A 22,664-nucleotide genomic window follows, 5' to 3' on the forward strand; every position below is an offset into this window, starting at 1 on the left:
TAGTGGCAGTTGCCCAACAACAAAATATTAAGTGTACTATCTGTCAAAATCAGTGATTAATGCGACTCTGATTTTTAGTATGTTACTAGTTCGCGTCATTTTTCTCTGTTTATTGTCTTATGGTTTTTAACTTTAACTCACACACAATCAAAACTCGTTGACAGAAAGTGCACTTCGCGAAAAAAAAATTTACTCAGCTGTCTACGGTACACTACCTCGTAATTATGTCATGCAACAAAGCTAACAGGATTGAAGCAGAGTTGATGCGACCCATTTCGTTAGCATTTAATTATATGTGCAATTGAAATTGTGCGAAATTTATCCTGATGCAGCGACATGTCGCTATTATTTTGCTCATAGAACTCAGTACCACTTCTACGGAAAGTGTTCGCATTATCCTCGTCACCATTTTTTATAGTGCGCATTGACAGTTGTTCGTGTGAAAAGTCTAAGTTAGTACTAGGCTTTACACAGAAATGTGTAATCATTACTTGACAGATATTGAAAAACACATTTTATCTAAAATAAAGTTATAAAAAGAGAAAAAGTATGAAAACTTAAATAAAGTAAAATTAAATCAAAGTACCCTTTTTGGCGAAAGCTCTAAAATCCCGTTTACATTGCTGATTAAATCCGGATTTAAGGCTCTCGTCAGCTGATTTTATAAAGGTAAAACAGATGATGGAGCCATTAAATCCGGATTTAATGTGCAGTGTAAACGGGGTTTAATCAACACGTACATACGATGAGTACGATCGTGATGTGCCGTATAAAAGGCGTATAAAATAAACACGGCAAATAAATCCGTTGTTGTATATTCGGATTGTTTGAACAAAACATCATTGAATGTGAACTTCTTTTTATGGCCCATGTTATCGATAAATCGTTACCTTCATTGAAAAAAAGCAACAACAATACAAACATAACACCACAACGTGTTGCAACAGATGGTTGGTTTATTTATGTCAAGTTTTACTGTGAGCTGTGACGGCCTTAATACTTAAGAAGTTTAGTAATTTTCATTGTTTTAAAGGAAAGTTGAAAATTGCTTTCTTACTGAAAGAAAGTTTTTTAGTATTACATTTCATAATATGGAGAATTTAAGGTAATGTATGGATGATCAAAATGAGTGTTGTAATAATCATTTGTTATTTCCGTGAATGCGTGAAAAGACGAATTATTCTAATAACGCAGCTGAACCTAAGCTGGTTAAGTTCATCTGACTGAGCTAGTGAAGTTTTATGAAAAACTATTGTGAATGACAAACTTGCTGAAGTTGGCAGTTATAAGATTATTTAATTGGTATACCGATACAAATGTATGGGGTAAAAATGCAAGGCGCATCTCCGATCTCCCTAAAAATTGGTGTGTAGATATGGGTTGATCCTAGAAACACGAATCCTAAGTCCGTTAATTCATTAGAAACTAATAAATAATAAAAGAGAGAAAAGCGTCTTATGCCTGGGTTAAAAATTAATATGGACAACACTAATTGATAGATATATAGAATATAGAAGCCACTTCTCTGTGCTTTAAAGGAATTTTCGTAGGAATATTTTCATTTGCATGCAGAGTTTGTGTTGATGTTACATTTTATTCGCTTCGAAAAAAGTTATTTCTAAAGTTTAATATGTATTATAGTATTATATGCTTCAGGAGTGATTAGTTGGCTTCCCCCTAGAACCTAAAACTTTGAAATCAAACCTTTTTTTCACGATTCTGTAAACATTTGATACGCAATGCATGGTACACTAAGCTTAGCTTAGCTAACTTGAGTAACTAACTTTTTTTATAAAACCCATTGTTAGACTCATCTAAACTTAAACCCTATGTACGTAACTGTACTTGTTTGTTTAAACAACGAAATATTTAAACACAAGTACAAGTTCAAATATGGTTTAGTATTATTTATATCATTACTGTCAATATGATTGATTGTACATGTGTGAAATATGAATTGTTTGCATGTATGATTGAAAAGCAATAATAAACTTGTCTACAGACATACAATGCAAAGTGATTTGTAGATAATAATATGTTTAACGAAGTGTCATTACAAATTACTAGCTTAGTTGGAGAATATCTATTTATTTGAAAGGGTGATTTTTTAAGAGCTATAGGAAAGTTTTTCAAAAAAAACACGCATTGAAATGAAAAAAAAAATCCATGAAATATTAGTACGGACGGATAGTACGGACGATATAATGTAATGTTTAAAGATTATGTTATGCAAATGATGACCGTGACTGCGCCTCAAATGGCCCACCCCCTTAGTCCAATTTTGGCATACTCTTTCCAACATTTCAGCCGGTATCTCACGAAAAAATGCTTCAATGTTGTCTTCCAATGCGTCAATTAAAGCATAGCCCCACAAAACATAGTCTAAAAGTATTAATCGCATGATATAGGCGGCCATTTAACCGGTCCCGAACGTGAAAAAAAATCTTTTCACGTACTTTTCCAGTAAAAATTTGCAGGAAATTTACAGTCAAAAAATTTGCAGAACAGCTGATTTTTGTTTTAGTTAAATTTTATTCGCTTGCTTAGGAAACCATAAAAAAATGCCGGCGATACTTGTGAGGTATTTTCCTTAGATAAACGTGAATTTATTGACCCGAGAGTGGCAAGACTAGAAGGAGAGCCATTCGTCGTATCCGTGCACGAAGCTACGAATGTCATACGTGGCGTCAAGTCGCGCAAGGCGCTATTCCCAGACGGAATCTCTACACTGATGCTGAAGAATCTGGATCTGCCTGGAGTCGAGGACCTTACAACTGTCCTCAGCCTGTCTGAACACTGTTATAATACCCGATATTTGGAAGAAGGACAGTGTGATCCCGCTACTGAAACCTGGAAAGAACACGAGCAAGGGGGAGTCGTGCAGACTACTCCTCCCGTTGGATAATTTCCCTTCGACAAGCATCAGCATGCATTTCGAAGGCTTCATAGGACTTCCACTGCTTTATATGCCATCACCTTACACAAAAGTAGAAACAAGGATCTCAAGTCCCTAGTCGGCAGCATTTGCTGTGCTGATAAAGAAACCTTGGACTAACCACCTATGGATATTGTGGCTAAACATATTGCTGCGATTATTGGTGTGAGGCTAAGGGAGTTTTCTATCTGTATCCGTTTATAATTGGCAGACTTATTTGCAATCATTTTTTCCAATCCCACTGTGCGTCACTTTTAACTGCCCAGCCAGACCCAATCAATCCCATGTCCCCATCTTCCTTTCTTAACAAATTCAAAGGAACGGTGTTGATTTTATCGTAGCTCTTCTATGAGGATGAAATCACCAAAAAACCTAAGAAACCGATAATTGCTCTTTTCTTGGTATCTGGAACGATACAGTGCTACAATTTTTCAAGGTGTTCCAAATAATTCCGCAAATAATGTAGAACAACCGACTTGAGATAACATTGCAACTTCATTTGGCGAGTTTTCTGTACCTGAACACTGGCTGCTGCCTTGAATCTTCATTAAAAGTAAATAAAACTAAAACAAATTTAATAATTACCACTAAACAATATTTTTATTTTTTACTTACCTCTGACTTTTTGATCCATTTTGGTGTTAGCTTTTGCATTTTCATGTAGAAGCTGCTTTTCATAAAATAAAATCATCTGTTCAAAGTTGTAAATTTCTGCTGGTAAAAAAAGCCCCAGTAGAAATTTAGAGGTTATCTATTTTTCAACTGTCAAATTTGCTCTCTCGCGCCCTCTTCTGCTGGCAAATGTGCAAATTTGCACAAATTTTTGAGTTCCTGAACACAGCTAAAATGTTCACCGAACTCGCCTCTCAATAAGTCCGTTGTAACGCGTGCTGTGTGGCATGAGGTACCGTCTTGTTGAAACCACATGTCATGCAAGTCAAGATCTTGTATTTTGGGGGAAAAAAGTTGGATATCATCTCACGGTAGCGCTCACCATTCACAGTTAAGTTACGATTCGCCTCATCTTTGAAGAAGTACGGTCTAATGATGCCACAAGCCCGTAAACCGCACCAAACGGGCTTTTTCTGGATGCATCGGTAGCTGATCTTCACTCCAAAATCGACAACTCTGCTTATTTACGTATCCATTGAGCCAAAATTGAGCTTCGTCGCTCAATGGAAGAAGCGCGCGATGAACTTTCTTAATAGAGCACGCATTTGATAATAAAAACCAATAATTTGCAAGCGTTGTTCGTTTTTAAGAAGACTCATGGATAAATTATTGACCAAACTGGAGATGCTTGACAGTGAAACAAAACACGAAACATGCGTGAGCTGTTTAAACCAGTGTTGCCAAAAGATATTAGTTAAAAAATAACCCTTTATTTATTTTATTTACTTCTGATAGTAATACAAAAGCCCTAGTGACCAACTACGTATTACCAATCCCATGGCAGCCGGTTGTACGCACCGGATTGACCCGATGGAATCTTCATCGGCAAGGGCTGCCGCCTCAGTGTACGTGTTCGTCTTTTTTCGTCATGGAGAGGCACATCCCGGAGTGCCTTCTCCGTATGCTTCTGGTCCGTGCCGGGATTGAGAAGAACCCCGGACCCTGGTTCTGTTCCGTTTGCCAGAACCGCCTTCATCATCGGTCAGTGTCGGTGAGGTGTAACCGGTGCTTGGAGTGGGTACATTTCCGTTCTTGCTCTGGCCTAACTTCGCTACGGGAGTATAGTCATACTGGCTATGTCGCTAGGTGCTGTGCGAACATAGCCAGCAGTGGGTCACAAGCGTCGCCGTCGTCGCCTTCGGCGTCCTCGTCGTCGGTTTATGTGACCCCCCCCGACCTCTCCCGTACGGCAATTTATGCAACGACAGCACCCTAGCCCTACTATTGCCAGGCCAGTGTCGGGAAATGTATCGTTCTTGCAGTTAAACTGCAATGGACTGCGAGGCAAGATTGATGAGATTGTAGATTTTATAAGTCGGAAGAGCATATCGGTCGCAGCGATCCAGGAGACAAAGCTGACTAACACCTGCAGCTTGCACAGTTGTCACGGCTACAATGTGCTACGTAAGGATCGCTCAAGGAATGGAGGTGGGGGATTGGCCTTCGTTATACACCATTCCGTGCAGTATAGACCTATCTCGCCTGCGCTTGACGCTAGTGACCCATACATGGAATGTATGGGGGTAGCAGTCAGGTCTGGTACTGCCGAGATAGAGATATACAACGTGTATATACCGCCGGTTGGTAGCTGTGTCCCGATTAATGGCCAGGCCTACAGCCCCGACATAAGTGGGTTGCTATCTGGCCATAGTCGTCTGGTTCTGGGGGATTTTAATGCACATCACTCGTCATGGCATTCTCCCCTAGGTAACGACCAGCGTGGCATAGCTTTGGCAGAGCAGATAGATAGCTCCACGTTTTGCACGGTGAATGAGGATGCCCCCACTAGGATTACGAGGAGGTGCAGCAGCTCGCCAGACATCTCAATCGCATCCCCTGATCTCCTGAGTGACGTATCCTGGCAAGCCGTCATCTCTTTGGGGTCAGACCACCTCCCCATAATCCTCACCATCGACCGACCACCCGACTTCATAACCTCTGAGCGCCGGACGTTCATCAATTACAAGAAGGCCAATTGGACTGGCTTCAGAGAGTATACCAATCGCCGCTTCAATGAACTGCCACCCCCCTCTGATGTGCTTGTGGCCGAGAGGAAATTCCGAGACATCATCAACGCAGCAGCCGCTCGCTTTATACCAGCCGGTCGAATACCGCAAGTGCGACCCAATTTCCCGGCGCAAACAGTGGTACTCGCAGACGAGCGTGATGGGATTCGTGCTATGGACCCCGCTAACCCCAGAATCAGCGAGCTGAATCTGGAAATAAACAGGGTAGTCAACGAACATAAGCGGAATTTGTGGCTGGAACACTTGGAGCAATGTAACTTAGGCACCGGTGCAGGCAAACTGTGGGCCACTGTTAAGTCTCTCTCGAACCCCGGTAGACGGGACGACAGGACCTCAGTCACTTTTGGCGAGATAACCGTGACTGATCCGAAGAGATGCGCCAGGTTGTTCAACCGTCAATTTATTGTGCATCCCGAGAGAGACAGGGCAGGGAGGAGAGCCATTCGCCGTATTCGTGGTCTCCGAGCCGATGAACAGTCATCACAATTTACCGTGGGCGAAGTTACGAATGTCATCCGTGGCGCCAAATCTTCCAAGGCGTTGGGCCCCGACTGAATCTCTACATTGATGCTGAAGAATCTGGATTTACCTGGAGTTGAGTACCTGACCACTGTCCTTAACCTGTCATTGAACACTCTTATAGTTCCCGATGTCTGGAAAATGGGCAGAGTGATCCCGCTACTGAAGTCTGGTAAAGACCCGAGTTTGGGGGAGTCGTACAGACCGATCTCCCTTCTCTCACCAGTCGCTAACAACACAACACCAATCCCATGGTAGCCGGTTGTACGCACCGGATTGACCCGATGGAATTCTCCATTGGCAAGGGGTGCCGCCTCAGTGAACAACACACTGCTACAACACACACACACACGCTTGAGGCATTACTCCTCCCGAGCCTCGTAGGAGAATTTCCTTTCGCCGAGCATCAACACGGATTTCGGAGACTGCACAGCACAACAACAGCTTTGCATGCCATCACCACACACATTTGCCGTGGCTTCAATCAACCCAGGCCATGTGATAGGACGGTCCTCGTGGCACTGGACCTATCGAAGGCATTCGACACGGTCAGCCATGCCAAATTATTTGAGGACATCGCCAACACGTCCCTCCAGCCAGGCTTGAAACGTTGGGTCGCGAATTATCTGTGTGGCCGCCAGTCACTTGTGGAATTCAGGGATAAGAAGTCAAAACACCGTAGAGTGAAACAGGGAGTTCCCCAAGGTGGAGTGATATCTCCGGCTCTGTTTAACCTCTACCTATCCTCCATCCCACCTCCTCCAGACGGCATAGAGATCGTATCATATGCGGACGACTGTACGATCATGGCATCAGGCCCCCCACCCATTGATGACATCTGCGATAGGTTGAACGTCTACCACAACGAGCATGCCTCATATTTCGCTGCAAGAAATCTGAAGATATCCGCCACCAAATCTTCAGCCACACTGTTCACTACAAATACGCGTGAGGTGAATTCTGAGCTGACTGTGATGGTCGATGGAGAAATGATTCCGACCATCAAGTGTCCCAAAATACTTGGCGTCACATTTGACAGCTCCTACACTTTCTCCCCACATGCCACAGCAATCTGCAATAAAGTCAAAAGTAGAAACAAGGTCCTCAAGTCACTCGCTGGCAGCACTTGGGGTGCAGACAAAGAAACCTTGTTGACCACGTACAAAGCAATTGGCCGGTCTGTGGTAAGTTATGCAGCGCCAGTGTGGTCACGTCAACTTTGTGACACGCAGTGGAATAATATTCAGATCTGTCAGAATGCCGCCCTCCGAACTGCGACGGGCTGTCTCCTTAGTTCTCATGTGGACCACCTCCATCAGAAGACAAAGATCCTACCAGTGCGAAGACATAACTACATGCTGTCTAAGCAATACCTTTTGGGCTGTTATCGCAGAAATCATCCAAATCATCATCTTGTGGATAGATACCCACCGCCCAGAAGCCTTAAGGTTGATCTACACGATCTAGAGCGTGATGTCCAGCGCTACAAGAGAGAACCTCTAGATCAAGCGGCATATCAAGCGGGTCTGAACAACATTCATGCAGACACGGTAGCAGACGCGTTAATTAGCTACCGGGTGAATGTAGTCCTTGGAGAACGACCGCCACCCATTGCACCCGAAGAAATCGACCTCCCCCGGCAAACCAGAGTGGTTCTGGCTCAATTACGTTCCGGCAGATGCAGCCGCCTCAATTCCCACAGAGCTAGGATTGATGCCGACGTGCAAGATGTATGTCCCGATTGTTTAACTGCCCGGCCAGACCCACTCGACTCAGACCCAGATCCCTGTGGACGCATCCCATCTTAGTCGCGGAGTTCCTGGGTCTTGACACTCAACAGAATCAAGCAGACGAAAGATAGTACACAATAAACTGCTACAACAACAACAACAACTACGTATTACTAAGAATTCATCCTCAAATAGAAAACTTATACCTTCATGTATATATAAACTTTATACATATTCAAATTCATATACGAAAAATCAATTGGCTCCCCAGTCTTCACTACGCACTCAATCACAAATTAAAAAGTTAAAAAAATCCTTACGCGGTTAGCATTGCAAAAAAAAAAGAAATCCAAAAAGTCTATTAAGTGGAATCAGAAGAAAAAAGTCTAGAAGTTTAAGACAAAAACATTATTAGAGTGTGAAAAGATTCGTAGCTCAGCTGGTAATAAATTACAACACCTCGCCATACCGATTGCAATGATCTCTCAAATATAGACCTGAATATACGGGCCAACAAGATATAAGAACTTCTACTTGAGCGAGAAAAATTAAAATATCTACATAATGGCACTGACACTCCACTTTCACCAAACATGTAGGAAAATGTAGTACTGCGTAGATCAATATAACAGTGAAAGGAAGTGCCCAGAAAGTCTTAAGTTCTTCGAAATATGATCGCAAACACGAACATTTTACACAAATCTAACCACCATATTCATAATTCACTTCAATTTTTGAAGATTGTAGTCCAAAGTTCCTGATACTACTTCCAATCCGTACAGAATCTGTGGCATTAAAAAGGCGTGAGCAAGTCTAGTTTTTACCCATAATGGAATGTGAATAACAGCAGAGTACAATCTACGCAGAATACCTTAAAACCCGAGAATTAACTATGTCAATATGGCTATGGAAAGAACTGGAACAATTGAGATCGGCTTTAAGTCCGCCGGACTGGGAATAACAGTTGATTTAGGTATGGCACCACACGCGCAGTTTTCCAGATGGAAGGAAGCTCTGAAGTCATTAAAACAGAATTAAATAAATGGAGAATTAAGTCAGAAGTATACGGCAACAAAAGTCTTAAAAATTTGATAGGGATACCATCAACACCAACACCGACATAGCCTTAATTGTTCCCAAAGCCATTACAACATAGTCAACATTAATACAGCTTAAAGAAAACGCCTCTTCTAAATCAAGGAATGGGTGGATATCAGCACCTGAGTTTCTGTTACAATCACCATAATTATCCAGTATGTTATTGTTGTTTATTATTTATTTATTTTAACAATATTTCGCCTTCCTTTGGTTCGCAAGAAGTTGGCAAACAAGAGTTACATTAATAAAACGTCTTACAAACACCGCATTTTATATTGTATATTAATATTGCAAATAAAATGCTGTTTTGCTATTGTTAAATAAATAAATAAAAAACAAACAACATTGATCTCGAGCTTAACACACTGCTACACAAACAACATCGAGCAATTATTCATAAAAAATTAATTAAAACTATTAGCACTTAAAGGTCGAATAAAACTAATTAATATTCTCCAATTCTCTGGAGTATTGTCTGGAAAGCCGTAAATGATAAGTCCCTGGGGAATTGAGCATCTACAATCTTTCTACATTTCATCCAATTGTCACCAAAGCTTCGAAATCTTCGCCTAACAGCAGGTACAAACGAGAATAGAGTTTCAAAGAGCAAAGCGGTACTCGTATTTAAATCGTCGGCGTCAGAACTATAGAAGAAGGAAGAACTACCGAAGGTAGACAATCATTGTAAAATACCGCCTCAGTCAATGTTTCATAGTCACGAAACTATTAATTCCTCACAAATGAACTAAGAATCATTGCATGGTGGGAAATTGATGGACACTGAACCTGACTAAGACGGAAAATTACTGAGCTATCACCAATCCAGCATAAAATCGATCAGAGATGTCGTCCCATGGGCAACACTGTAGTGAGTCGGCCTGGAATTGTGCACAATAGACAAAGCAAGTCTAGTACACGAGGATTGCAAGAAGGTAGACCTTGATACATTGAACAAACCACAATTAAAATCGCCAACAACAATAACGTTGGATTAATTCAAAACTAAGTTGTGGTGCAGTTGCTCAAAAGACACAGAACTCAACTCAAGGAAAAGAGATTCGCTGGTGCCCAAAGCTATAGCTCGAAAAAGTACCTTATGTTTGAATGAATTGGAAACATATACTCCTACTACACCACATATTCTCGCGATCGTTTCTGTAAAATTTGTAGCTCGGAATACTAATAGCTTTACTGGAAACAACTATTTTAAGTCAGGTTTAAAAAAAAAAAACCAAAAACATCAAATTTGGGATCGGATAGCAGAGATTTCAGTTCATCAAATTTTACAGAATTGGTAGTAGGCCTAATACTCTGACAGTTGAGGTGAAAATAAACATGTAAATAAGAAATTTACAATGAAACCCGAAAACATATTAAAAACTATAACTCTATATAAATAAAAGAGCTAATTACTATTATTATAAGATCAAGTGCAATATTTTTTTGTTTATTGCAAAATGTTTGAAGTAGTTTGTGCGTAATATTTAAATTTGCCCATGAAGATTTCATTAAGGAACAGGGGAGTGAGGGCTGTCATTCAAGTTTAAGTTCAATAATAAGGGACGTCGTGCCCGTTAGAGACACCTTTTCGTAAAGAAGTTTAATCTCGGAATACCTCACAAAAGTCACCATTATTAGTAAGGGAATAACTACCGCCAGTTATTCAGCTTCATAGGCGGACATGCTTACCTCTGCGCCACAGTTGCCTTCATATCTACCAATATTCGGCAGTTTACGGATTTTGCATTATCAATTATTTATAAAGTAATACAAAGGCCTTCACGACCAAAACTGATTACTTAGAGCACATTTCCAAATAGAAAAACTTGTATATACATATAATTTAGTTGCAAAATGCAAATTTGCCTGTGAACATTCCATTAAAGGAACAAGGGTAATCTTTTACATACCAATGAGTGCCGATTGAAGTTTTAAGCTCAATTACGACAAGTGACTTGCTTTTTATAGCCGAGCCCGAGCGATATGCCGCAGTGCAGGAGAAGTGTTTAAATAGAAACATAAAAAGCGGCACAAGCAAACAATTATGGTGAAGCAGAAGGAAAAAACGAGTTAGTTAAAGGCGAAACCCCTCTTTGAGGAGAAGTTTTCAAATAGGAACACAAAAACGAAACAAGCAAGCAACTATGGTGAAGCAGATGAAAAACCCCAATAAGTTTAAGGCGAAAAACATTACATGTTAGTGTGTGAAAATATCCTTAGCTCTGCTTATTATAAATTCTAATATCTATCCACACTTACTGTAAGCGATATCTGAAATATAGACTTGAAAATACGGGCCGGGCCAACATGATATGAGCACTTCTACTCGGGCGTGAAAAGTTAAATCTGCATAGTGACACTTGCGTTCCCTCTTTAACGAACTTGTAGAAAAGCGTTGTATTACGTAGATCAAAATAATGGGAAAGAAAGTCCCCAAAAAAGTAAGCAAATCTCCCCACAGTTTTCATAAGCCGTTTCAATTTCTGAAGATTGTAGTAAAAAGCTCCTGAGTACAAGCTTCGTAGAACACCATTAACTTGAGAATGGATGTCTATGTGGTCAGTAACAATTTTGAATACATTTTTGACTTTCATACAGCTGCACTGAAAATCAAAAATGTTTTCAAAATTGTTCCTGACAGCTTTCTTCGAACTTGTGAGCAATAGTGTTTTTCTCATTTAGACTTTTTTTGTCTAAGCTCATAATATTGATGATTGACTGGGTAATTCGTCGAAGAATGTTGCTGAATAAGGGATGGAATCCCAGAAACTGCAGTCCGGTTAATCTTTCGACCAAATTTTTTAAATTAAATCCAAATGGTGATTTTATTAATAAATAAAATCACCCCCGGTTGTCAACTAATAAATAAGTTGTACATCCATTGGTTTGGTAGTTATCACTGTGGTGTGTGGTAGCCACAAAAAAAAAAATTATGAGAAAAAAAAGATCAACAAAAAATAAAGGTATCAAAATAATGTATGTTTTTAGGGTTTTCACGTGCGCAACGATTTAAGATATTTAACTGTGACCGACCCGAAGAGCTGCGCCAGGTTATTCAACCGTCAATTTATTGTGCATCCCGAGAGTGACAGGGCAAGGAGGAGAGCCATTCGTTGTATCTGTGGTCTGCGAGCCGATGGACAGCCATCACAATTTATAGTGGACGAAGTTATTATAAGTTATATAATCCGTAGCGCCAAATCATCCAAAGCGTTGAACCTCGACAGAATCTCTACTTTGATGGTGAAGAATCTGGATTTACTCTGAGTTGAGTACCTTACTACTGTCCTCAACCTGTCTTTGAACCCCCTTATGATTCCCGGTGTGTGAAAAATGGGCAGAGTGATCCCGCTACTGAAGCCTGGAAAGCACCCAAGTTTGGGGGAGTCGTACAGATCGGTCTACCTTCTCTCACCACTAGCAAAGATGCTTGGGGCATTATTCCTCCCGAGCCTCGTAGGAGAATTTCCATTCGCCGAGCATCAACTTTGATTTCGAAGACTGCTTTGCATGCCATCAAAGCACACATTTTCCGTGGCTTTAATTCGCCCAGGCCATGTGATAGGACAGTCCTCGTGGCACTCGACCTTTCGAAGGCATTCGATACGTCAAACGATTCGATGTCAAACTATTTGAGGACATCACCAACACTAGGGACGTGTTGGTCCGCTAGGCCTGAAATTATGGGTTGCGAATTATCTGTGTGGTCGCCCGTCATTTGTGGAACTTAGGGATAAGAAGTCGAAGTACCGTGGAGTACAATAAGGAGTTTCCCAAGGCGGGCTGATATCTCCGGCACTGTTTAACCTCTACCTATCCTCCTTTCTACCCCCTCCAGACGTCATAGAGATCGTATCATATGCGGACGATTGTACGATCATTGCATCAGGCCCTCCACCCAACGTCTACCTCAACGAACTTGGCTCATATTTCGCTGCAAGAAATCTGAAGATATCTGCCACCGAATCTTCAGCCACATTGTTCACTACAAATACGCGTGAGGTGATATCCGAGCTGAATGTGATTGACGATGGAGAAATGATTCCCACCATAAAGTATCCCAAAATACTTGGCGTCACATTCGACAGCTCTTACACATTCTCCCCACATGCCACAGCAATTTGCGATAAAGTCAAATGTAGAAACAAGGTCCTCAAGTCACTTGCCGGCAGCACTTGGGGTGCAGACACCTTGTTGACAACGTACAAAACAATTGGGCGTTCTGTGGTAAGTTATGCAGCGCCAGTGCGGTCCCGTCAGCTATGTGACACGCAGTGGAATAAAATTTAAATCTGTCAGAATGCCGCTCTTCAAAATGCGATTAGCTGCCTCCTTAGTTTTCACGTGGACCACCGTGGACAAATATTCTATCAGTGCGAAGACATAATTACAAGCTGTCTAAGAAATACCTTCTAGGCTGTTAACGCAGGGACCATTCAAAATATCATCTTGTGGATAGGTTCCCGCCCAGAAGCTTTAAGGTGAATCTACATGATCCAGCGCTACAAGAGATCAAGCGGGTCTTAACTACATTCATGCAGACACGGTAGCAGATGTGGTGCATAGCTACCGGGTGAATGTAGTCCTTGGAGAACGACCGCTTCCCATTGCAGCTTAAGAAATTGACCTCTCGCGGCTAACAGGAGTGGTTCTGGCTCATTAAGATTCGGCAGATGCAGCCGCCTTAACTCATACAGAGCAAGGATTGATGCCGGCATCCAAGATGATTGTCTCGATTGTGACCACGGACCGAAAGATAGAATGCAACAAACTGTTACAACAACCTACATCGATAAGAATCATCTTTGCAAAGTTGCAAGGTGCTAGCATTATTCGTTCGACCTCAATCGGTTTTTCGGCAGACAGATGAACGGACGGAAGGACACGGATAGACCGACTTGTAATATCAAGACGATCAATCACTTTATAGGGTCGCAGATCAGTATTTCGAGGTGTATGTATAAAAACAAATTTTAAAATATGAAAAATTAAAGAAATTCACAAAAAAATCAAAAATACAAAAAAAAAACATTTAAATATCATGTTTTGGTTTTTATTGTAGCTTACCTTATTCACAACCAAAATAACATTTTAGCAAAACAATCAAAAAATACCCTGAGGGCCACAAGTTTTGAGCCGCTATATCGATCATTTCGCCCACAGTGCGTATTGATGATAGCCTCTCAACATTAGCGTAACCAACCCTTTTGGTTTATAAAACCATTAGAGAGGCCCGGCACGTGATAGCTGTGAGCACCACATATGCTGGAACATTGAGGTCCGATTTAGCTGGGAGCTACAGGGCGCGTCCACATGTTGCGGATAGTGGAATGCTCCATACGGAGTAGCTGTAACGGCAGTCGCGGACAATCAGCGGTATCGAGCGGAGAGTCTCAGTGAGAGACCGGGCGGCACCGGCTCTTGCACAAATATTGAGTACCTATGATGCTCGATATGCCAAGGCGAGCTATTGGCGCCTTTAAATAACCAATGGCAACCTTGTTCCCGCGGTGATCGGTCCTTTGGACCGGAACGAGTTTTCTCACACAGGAGCTTGACGAGAATCGCAACCTCCACATGAAAATGTGGTTACAACAACAAGAGGCAATAAATGGCAAAATTTTGTCAAAAAAGTAGTTTTTAAAATCTTGGAGGGCAAAAGGTTTATTTTGTACAAAAAAAAGATTTTTTTTGTAGGTGTTCTTAGCGAACCCCAACACTTGAGTAGAAAAATTGCCAAGCCTAGTAAATCCAACTTAGAATATTTCGGTAGAGTTATCAATTTGCACTACAGACCCCAAAGTCGACTTTCGACTAATCGATTAGTCGACTTTTAGTTTAAAAATTCAAAGTCTACTTTCAATGACTAAAAAGTCGAATTATCGATTTTGAAGTCGAATAGTCAAAAAAGCTGCACAGAGACAAGTTTGGCTTTGTTTATGTTGCTGCTAGGTAAGAACTGTTTCCAACTTTACGATTCATTGATCTTTGGTTTACTCCTTGCCATAAATAACTTGTGCTAAAGTTTGTGCATATCCAAGCCAAATTTTGGGATTACGTCATTATAAGTTTAAGATTCATCTTCATAGTTTTATGTTTATGGAAGCTTAGTTTTCGCACAAATGTATTTTTTTATTCCTTATGTTCGAGTATGGATTGTATAGGACTATATCTTTTCATTGTTATAATATAGTGGGCGTCGTATGAACCACGAGCTTTATGACGACGATAGAATAGTTAAACCCATCAAAATACAACGTTTGCATTGGCTAGGTCATGTTATCAGAATGGATGAAGAAGCTCCAGCACAAAAGGGAAAGACCACAACTCGGATGGAATGACCAAGTGGAGAGCGACATCAAATTGGAGAAGATGCGCAGAAGATCGATGCGCTTGGGCATCTTTTCTATGTTCGGCTAGAGGAATAAATTTCCTCTACTGGCCAATTAAAATAAAGTACAGTAATATACTCATCCCAGTCCATGTTTTGATGCAGTTACCCAATTAGATCGATCTACAGATTAAACATTTTAAGCCTATAAAATGCGAATATATCGAATATGGTCCATATCGGTCCAACTTTAGGTGTAGGTCACATATTAACGTACCTCCAATTTTTGGTATTTTTGCTCTGAAACCCATATTTTTGGTCCAATTTCTCTAAAATTTTGTAAGCCGCTTTTTCTCGGCATAGCGAAAGTATAATCCATGGACGAATCCACCAATATTTTAAAGTATCTCCTATATAAGGGTACATTTCACAAACAGAGATTTTTGCATGGAATTTAGCGAAGTCTAGATGGAATTTGCAATGATAAACTCCGTTGTTTTGCATGTTTAATGGTGACGACGACAACATACATACCGGATACATAAAATCGGATAGAATAGAGATATTTTATAGAGGAAGTGATAAAGAATAAAAGTTCGTTACTCATATTTGCCATAAAATGTGATGTTCTTCTTGGGTTTTAACATTCAGAAAAAAACTAGTTGAAAGTCGGCTAGGATATATAGACCATTTCAAGCTTTTAATTCATATACAAAAAAAGGACAAAAATAAGCGGGAATGTGGAAATTTTGGGAATTTAGTACAAAATATTAGCCACATTGGCTTTAAGACGGCAGTTTGACATAAAAGTGCGCCAATTTTGCATTTAAAAATATTCTTAACACCTCCCCTTTGTAAAAATACAAAGAATACACGATCATATCTTGATGGCAAAAGTTTGCAAAAACTTGTAGGTAATAGAAGTATCTTATTTAGAAAATTTTTACCAAAAATTCGTAACTTCTATTTTGTTTTTTTGCAAAATTTGACTTTTAAATAAAGTCGAAAAGTCGACTTTTGCTATTTTTATAGAAGTCGAAAATTCGACTTTTCATCCCAACTTGGGATCCCTAATTTGCACGCATATGCACAGTATTTGTCAATAGCTTATCTCCAGTCATGCATTCACAGGGAACAGTTTATTGCAAAGCTTACTTGTACATTACGGCATCACTTGCAATTTTGGCTGTCAAACTCTATTTGGTTTGTTTATATCAAACATATAGCATGGCATATGTTAATTGTACATTGATGACATCAGTGCAGTGATCTTTTCCCCATCGACACAAATCCCCATCGACACACAGCAGATAAAAGGAGTATTTCTAAAAATATATGTATATTTTGTCACAGATCACTGATAACGTTGAAAATGGGTTTTTAGGTTTTGTTGTTTTTGTCTTCTTTATTTTTACTATACATTTGGTGTTGCTACAAAAACCACAACAAAAAATCTAATCTTTTTTTTTTTCGTTGGGGCGATTATTTGTGACTGTTGTTATTACTGCCAAAAGCAAAGGCAACAACAAATTATTATTCCAAGCTATAGATTTTGAAGGGTATCATCTAAAGCCATCTGTGACAATGTTAGTCTCACAATTTACTTGGAATCGTACGTTGCTTGTGGCCGCTGTACGGAAACTAATTTCATTTTCTGATTTCAAAAATATGCATGTGCTCAAGTAAATAAATGAGAGTGCTACATGTGTAGTAATTTCCACTTGAAAAGTGTACACACATCGTCATAACCTTCCTTGCTACTTTTTCTTTTCCCTAGGGAAGGCGTCTTGGTGGGTTGCGGCAATCCCTTGCTGGATATTTCAGCTAATGTTGGCGATGATTTACTTAAGAAATATGACATGAAACCGAACGATGCCATTTTGGCCGAGGAGAAACACATGCCTCTCTACAAGGAACTTATCGAAAAGTACAAGGCCGAGTATATTGCTGGGGGTTCAGTGCAAAATTCTTTGCGTGTATGCCAATGGATTTTACAAAAACCCAAAGTGGCTACATTCTTTGGCTGTGTTGGCAGTGATAATTATGCCAAAATATTGGAAGAGAATGCAACTAAAGACGGCTTAAATGTTAGATACCAATATAATCAAGAAGTCCCAACGGGTACATGTGCAGTTTTGGTTACTGGAACTCATCGTTCGTTGTGTGCTAATCTGGCGGCTGCCAACAACTTCACTTTGGAGCATTTGCAAATACCAGAGAATAAAAAATTGATGGAGGCTGCAGATTATTATTATATATCGGTGAGTCTTTAAGATATTAAGAAATATATTTTCTTTGTCAATTCGCAAATCGAATGGATGAGCGCTAACTGGATTTATGTTGCAAATTTCCTATGAACATCCCATTAAGCATTAAGGAACAGCGGTGAGACATGTCGCTAGAAGCATATGTACAGATTTCAGTTCTCCTGGAATCTGTGAGGAAGTTTCTAGTCTTCCCAACTAATCTTCTCTAAAATTCTCTGGTATATTTCTGTGGCCCGGCACCCACAACAGGTGAATCGTGAACTGTATAGCCATCTCAGTGAGAGGTATGCGATAGAAATACGTTATACAGAAATTTAATGGCTGCATTTTTTACATGTCGTAGTCATTCCGCCACATATTTAATTACAAGGATCGCCGCTTGATACACCGGCGCTTGATCGGGTAACTTTTTCAATATGCCCAGTCCTAGTTCTTCGGAGTACACCCCATATCACATATAGTCGTCTAGTCTGGAACTATTAGCAAAACACCCTTAACGTGGCTTGCATAGATGCTATTATCTATGTAAAGGTGCTATCATTTCGTGTATAGGCGCTATCGTGTCTTGTATAAGAGCTATCGCACATTTGTTGTTGTAGCAGTTTGTTGTGTTTTATCTTTCGTCTGCTTGATTCTGTTGAGTATCTAGATCCAGGAACTCTGCGACTAATATGGGGTGCGTCCAGATGAATATGGTTCTGAGACGAGTAGATCTGACTGGGTAGTTAAACAGGTGATATGTGGTCGCTGGTCACAATCGGGACAAAAATCTTGCACGTCGGCATCAATCCTTGCTCTGTAGGAGTTGAGGCGGCTGTATCTGCCGGATCGTAATTAAGCCAGAACAACTCTGGTTTGCCGGGGGAGGTCAATTTCTTCAGGTGCAACGGGAGGTGGTCGTACTCCAAGGACTACATTCACCCGGTAGCTATTTACTGCATCTGCTTCCGTGTCTGCATGAATGTTGTTTAGACTCGCTTGATCTAGAGGTTCTCTCTTATAATGCTGAACCTCACACTCTAGATTACGTAGATCTACCTTAAGACTTCTGGGCGGAGGACACCTATCCACAAGATGATGATTTGGATGGTTTTTTGCACTAACAGCCTAAATGTTATTGCTTAGATAGTATGTAGTTATGTCTTCGCAGTAGGTGATCCACATGAGAACTGAGGAGATAGCCCGTCGCAGTTCGAAGGGCGGCATTCTAACAGATCTGTATATTATTCCACTGCGGCGTCACAAAGCTGAAGGGACAACATTGGCGCTGCATAACTTACCACAGACCGCCCAATTGCTTTGTACGTTGTCAACAAGGTTTCTTAGTCAGCATCCCAAGTACTGCCGTCAAGTGACTTGAGGACCCTGTTTCTACATTTGACTTTATTTGTAAGAGCTGTCAAATGTGATACCAAGTGTTTTGGGACACTTGATGGTCGGAATTGTCACTCCGTCGACCATCACATTCAGCTCCCTACGCACCTAATGCGTGTATGAAGTGAACAATACGGCTGAAGATTTGGTGACAGATATCTTCAAATTTTTTGCAACGAAATAAGAGGCAAGTACGTTGAGGTAGATGTTTAACCTATTGCTGATGTCATCAAGGAGGCGGTGGAATGGAGGATAGGTAGAGGTTAAACAATGCTGGAGATATCACCCCGCCTTAGGGAACTCCCTGTTTCACTCTACAGTGTTTAGATTTCTTATCCCTAAATTCCACAAATGACTGGTGACCATACAGATAATTCTCGTCTCAGCGTTTCAGACCTGGCTGGAGGGACGTATTGGCGATATCCTCAAAGAGTTTGGCATGGCTGACCGTGTCGAATGCCTTCGATAGGTCGAGGCCACCCTATCACATGGCCTGGGCTGATTGAAGCCACGGCAAATGTGTGCGGTGATGGCATGCACACGTCGCCAAAAGTGACTGAGGTCCTTTTATCCCTTCTTCCTGGTTCGAGAGTGACATAACAGTAGACCACAGCTTGCTTCCACGGGTACCTAAGTTACATTGCTCCAAGTATTCCAGCCACAAATGACTACCCTGTTAACTTCCAGATTCAGCTCGCTGATTCAGGGGTTAGTAGGGTCCGTGCAACGAATCCCATCACGCTTGTCATCGAGTACCACTGCCTGCGTCGGGAAATTGGGCTGCACTTGGGGTAATCGACCGGCTGGTATACAGCGAGCGGCTGCTGCGTTAATGACGTCTCGGAATTTCCTCTTGGCAACTAGAACATTAGAGGGTGGTGTCAGTTCGCTGAAGCGGCGGTCTCTGAAGCCAACCCAATCGGCATTTGTTTGATTGATAAACGTTTGGAACTAGGTTATAAAGTCGGGTAGTCGGTCGATGGTGAGAATTATAGGGAGGTGGTCTGAACTGACAGTTTGGCAGGTAACGTCACTCAGGAGGTCAGGGGATGCAATGGAAATGTCTGTCAAGCTGCTACACCTCCTCGTAATCCTTGTGGGAGCATCCTCATTCACAGTGCAAAACGTGGAGCCTTCAATCTGCTCGCAAAGCTATGCCCCGCTGGTCGTTACCCAGGGGAGAATATCATGAAACGTGATGCGCACTAAAGTCTCCTAGAACCAGACGATTATGGCCAGATAGTAGCTCACTTATGTTGGGCTTGTAAGCCTGGCCGTTAATTGGGACAAAGCTACCAACCTTCGGTATGTACACGTTGTATAGCTCTATCTCGACAGTGTCGGATCTGACAGCTATCCCCATGCACTTCCTGTAGGGGTCACTAGCGGATCTGTACTGCACGGAATGGTGTATCACGAAGGACAATCCGCCACCTCCATTCCTTTAGCGATCCTTACGTAGCACATTGTATGCGTGACAACTGTGGGAGCTGCAGGTGTTGGTCAGCTTTGTCTCCTGGATCGCTGCAACTGATATGTTCTTCCGACTTATAAAATCCACTATCTCGTCGATCTTGCCTCTCAGACCATTGCAATTCAATTGCAAGCAAGATATTCGGTGTTACTATACTCACGTAGTGATGAAAGGCCAGAGCAAGATCAGAAATGTACCCACTCCATGCAGTGGTTCCACCTCACCGACAACGACCGATGATGGAGGCGGTGCTGGCAAACCGAGCAGAACCAGAGACCGGGGTTCTTTTGAATTCCGGCACAAACCAGCTGGTAAGTTAAACAGGTGACGTGTGGTCCCTAGTCACATCAATCTTGCACGTCGGCATCAATCCTTGCTCTGTAATAGTTGAGGCGGCTGTATTTGCCGGATCGTAATTGAGCCAGAACTACTCTGGTTTGCCGGGGGAGGTAAATTTCTTCAGGTGCAATTGGAGGCGATCGTTCTCCAAGGACTACATTCAACCGGTAGCAATTTACCGCATCTGCTACCGTGTCTGCATGAATGTTGTCTAGACCCACTTGATCTAGCGGTTCTCTCTTGTAGCGCCGAATCTCACACTCTAGATCACGTAGATGTACCTTAATGCTTCTGTGCGGTGAATACCTATCCACAAGATGATGATTTGGATGGTCTGTCCGTAACAGCCTTAAAGGTATTGTAGTTATGTCTTCGCACTGATAGGATCTTTGTCTCCTGATGGCGGTGGTCCACATGAGAACTGTGGAGGTAGCCCGACGCAGTTTGAAGGATGGCTTTCTGGCAGAATATATATCTGAATATTATTCCACTGCGTGTCACAGAACTAACGAGACTACACTGACGCTGCAGACCGGCCAATTGCTTTGCACGTGGCCAACAAGGTTTCTTTGTTATTTGTGTATTTGCACCTAGCGCATTTAGAAAGAGTCGGAAACACATCTACTTATTATTGAACATTTGTGGTTATGAGGGCTGTTTTAGTGGGATTTCCTTTGTTGTAGGTGTGCTGTTGCCGAGGTACAGTACAATATGTAACGAGACACATTCATTGTTGTTGTTGAACTGTATGGTGCAAAAATGTTTTCTGTTCTACACAGCGGACCATCATTTAGCTCTATAGAATTTAAAGTTTAACATTCTAGTATCTTATTTTCATTGTTTTTTTTTCTAGGGTTTCTTCCTTACCGTCAGTCCACCAAGTATCATGGAGGTTGCACGTCATGCACACAGCCATAATCGTATGTTCATTATGAATTTGAGCGCTCCATTCCTATCACAATTCTTTAAGGAACCCATGATGGCTGCCTTGCCATATGTTGATATACTCTTTGGAAACGAACAGGAGGTTGAAACTTTCGCCAATGAACAAGGCTGGGAGACTAAGGATATTAAAGAGATTGGCCGTAAAATGGTAGCTCTGCCTAAAGAGAATACACAACGTAAACGCATTGTTATCATTACCCAAGGCCATTTGCCTGTACTTCTGTTTAAAGATGGCAAAATTTCGGAGTTCGAGGTACCCCAGTTATCGCGTGAACAAATGGTCGATACTAATGGAGCTGGCGATGCTTTTGTCGGTGGCTTTTTGGCTCAATACGTTCAAAAGAAATCGCTCGATGTGTGTATACGCTGTGGTATTTGGGCAGCTGGACAGATTATTCAACGCAGCGGTTGTACCTTTGAGGGTAAACCAACTTTTGAAGAGTGATAATAATTAAAAAAAAACCAAGTACAAACAAAACCCCTCCAACAGAAATTAATTCTGTTTTCAACTTAATTAAAATAGATGATCTTTTTGTATAAAATTAAGTATGTAATAAAAATCGATGTTTTGCTCTTTTACACATATAAAATATTTTCAATTCTTCCTTTAAATATTCTTCCTTAATCCTTATGTGACTATAGATATTGAAATTGTTGTTATATTTTTATACAAGTAATTAAAAAAAATGCATTTACCTGAGACTTCCTTTGTAAATTTGTTGGATTTTGTATTGGGATTTGGATTTTGGTTGTCTCAAGATCATCGTAATGTGCACCTGAGACAGAATAGTTTAGGTTAAATAAATAACACGCGTCTGGCAACCGTAGTTGGAGCCACTTCACTCCAGGGATGGAAAATACAAATTTTGAAATGGTACTAAAAATATCTTTTTTTTCCAAAAATGTACATTTCCGTTTTGAATTAAGGTTCGGTTTTCGCGGTAAAACTCCAT

At 41.1% G+C, this 22,664-nt stretch overlaps 1 protein-coding gene across 2 annotated transcripts; it reads left to right on the forward strand.

The window, feature by feature from the left end:
• Positions 1-962: 962 nt before the first annotated feature.
• Positions 963-22,290, forward strand: LOC106094714 (adenosine kinase). Of its 2 annotated transcripts, none has more exons than XM_013261954.2 (3): positions 963-1,105; positions 17,090-17,573; positions 21,620-22,290. In XM_013261954.2, the coding sequence occupies exons 1-3, from the start codon at positions 1,092-1,094 to the stop codon at positions 22,154-22,156; spliced, it is 1,035 nt and encodes a 344-aa protein (XP_013117408.1). In that variant the 5' UTR covers positions 963-1,091; the 3' UTR covers positions 22,157-22,290. The 2 variants fall into 2 exon arrangements, with proteins under 2 accessions (XP_013117408.1, XP_013117407.1); XM_013261953.2 differs by lacking the exon at positions 963-1,105 and adding an exon at positions 16,655-16,994.
• The last annotated feature ends 374 nt before the right edge of the window (positions 22,291-22,664 follow it).

This window comes from Stomoxys calcitrans, chromosome 1 (genome assembly GCF_963082655.1).
Source record: "Stomoxys calcitrans chromosome 1, idStoCalc2.1, whole genome shotgun sequence".
Taxonomy (NCBI): Eukaryota; Metazoa; Arthropoda; class Insecta; order Diptera; family Muscidae; genus Stomoxys; species Stomoxys calcitrans.

Coding starts and splice junctions, on each gene's coding strand:
- LOC106094714 (XM_013261953.2), top strand. CDS start 16,897: ATGTTAGTCTCACAATTTACTTGGAATCGTACGTTGCTTGTGGCCGCT. Junction 16,995..17,089: donor AAAAATATGCATGTGCTCAA/GTAAATAAATGA, acceptor TCTTTTCCCTAG/GGAAGGCGTCTTGGTGGGTT. Junction 17,574..21,619: donor CAGATTATTATTATATATCG/GTGAGTCTTTAA, acceptor TTTTTTTTCTAG/GGTTTCTTCCTTACCGTCAG.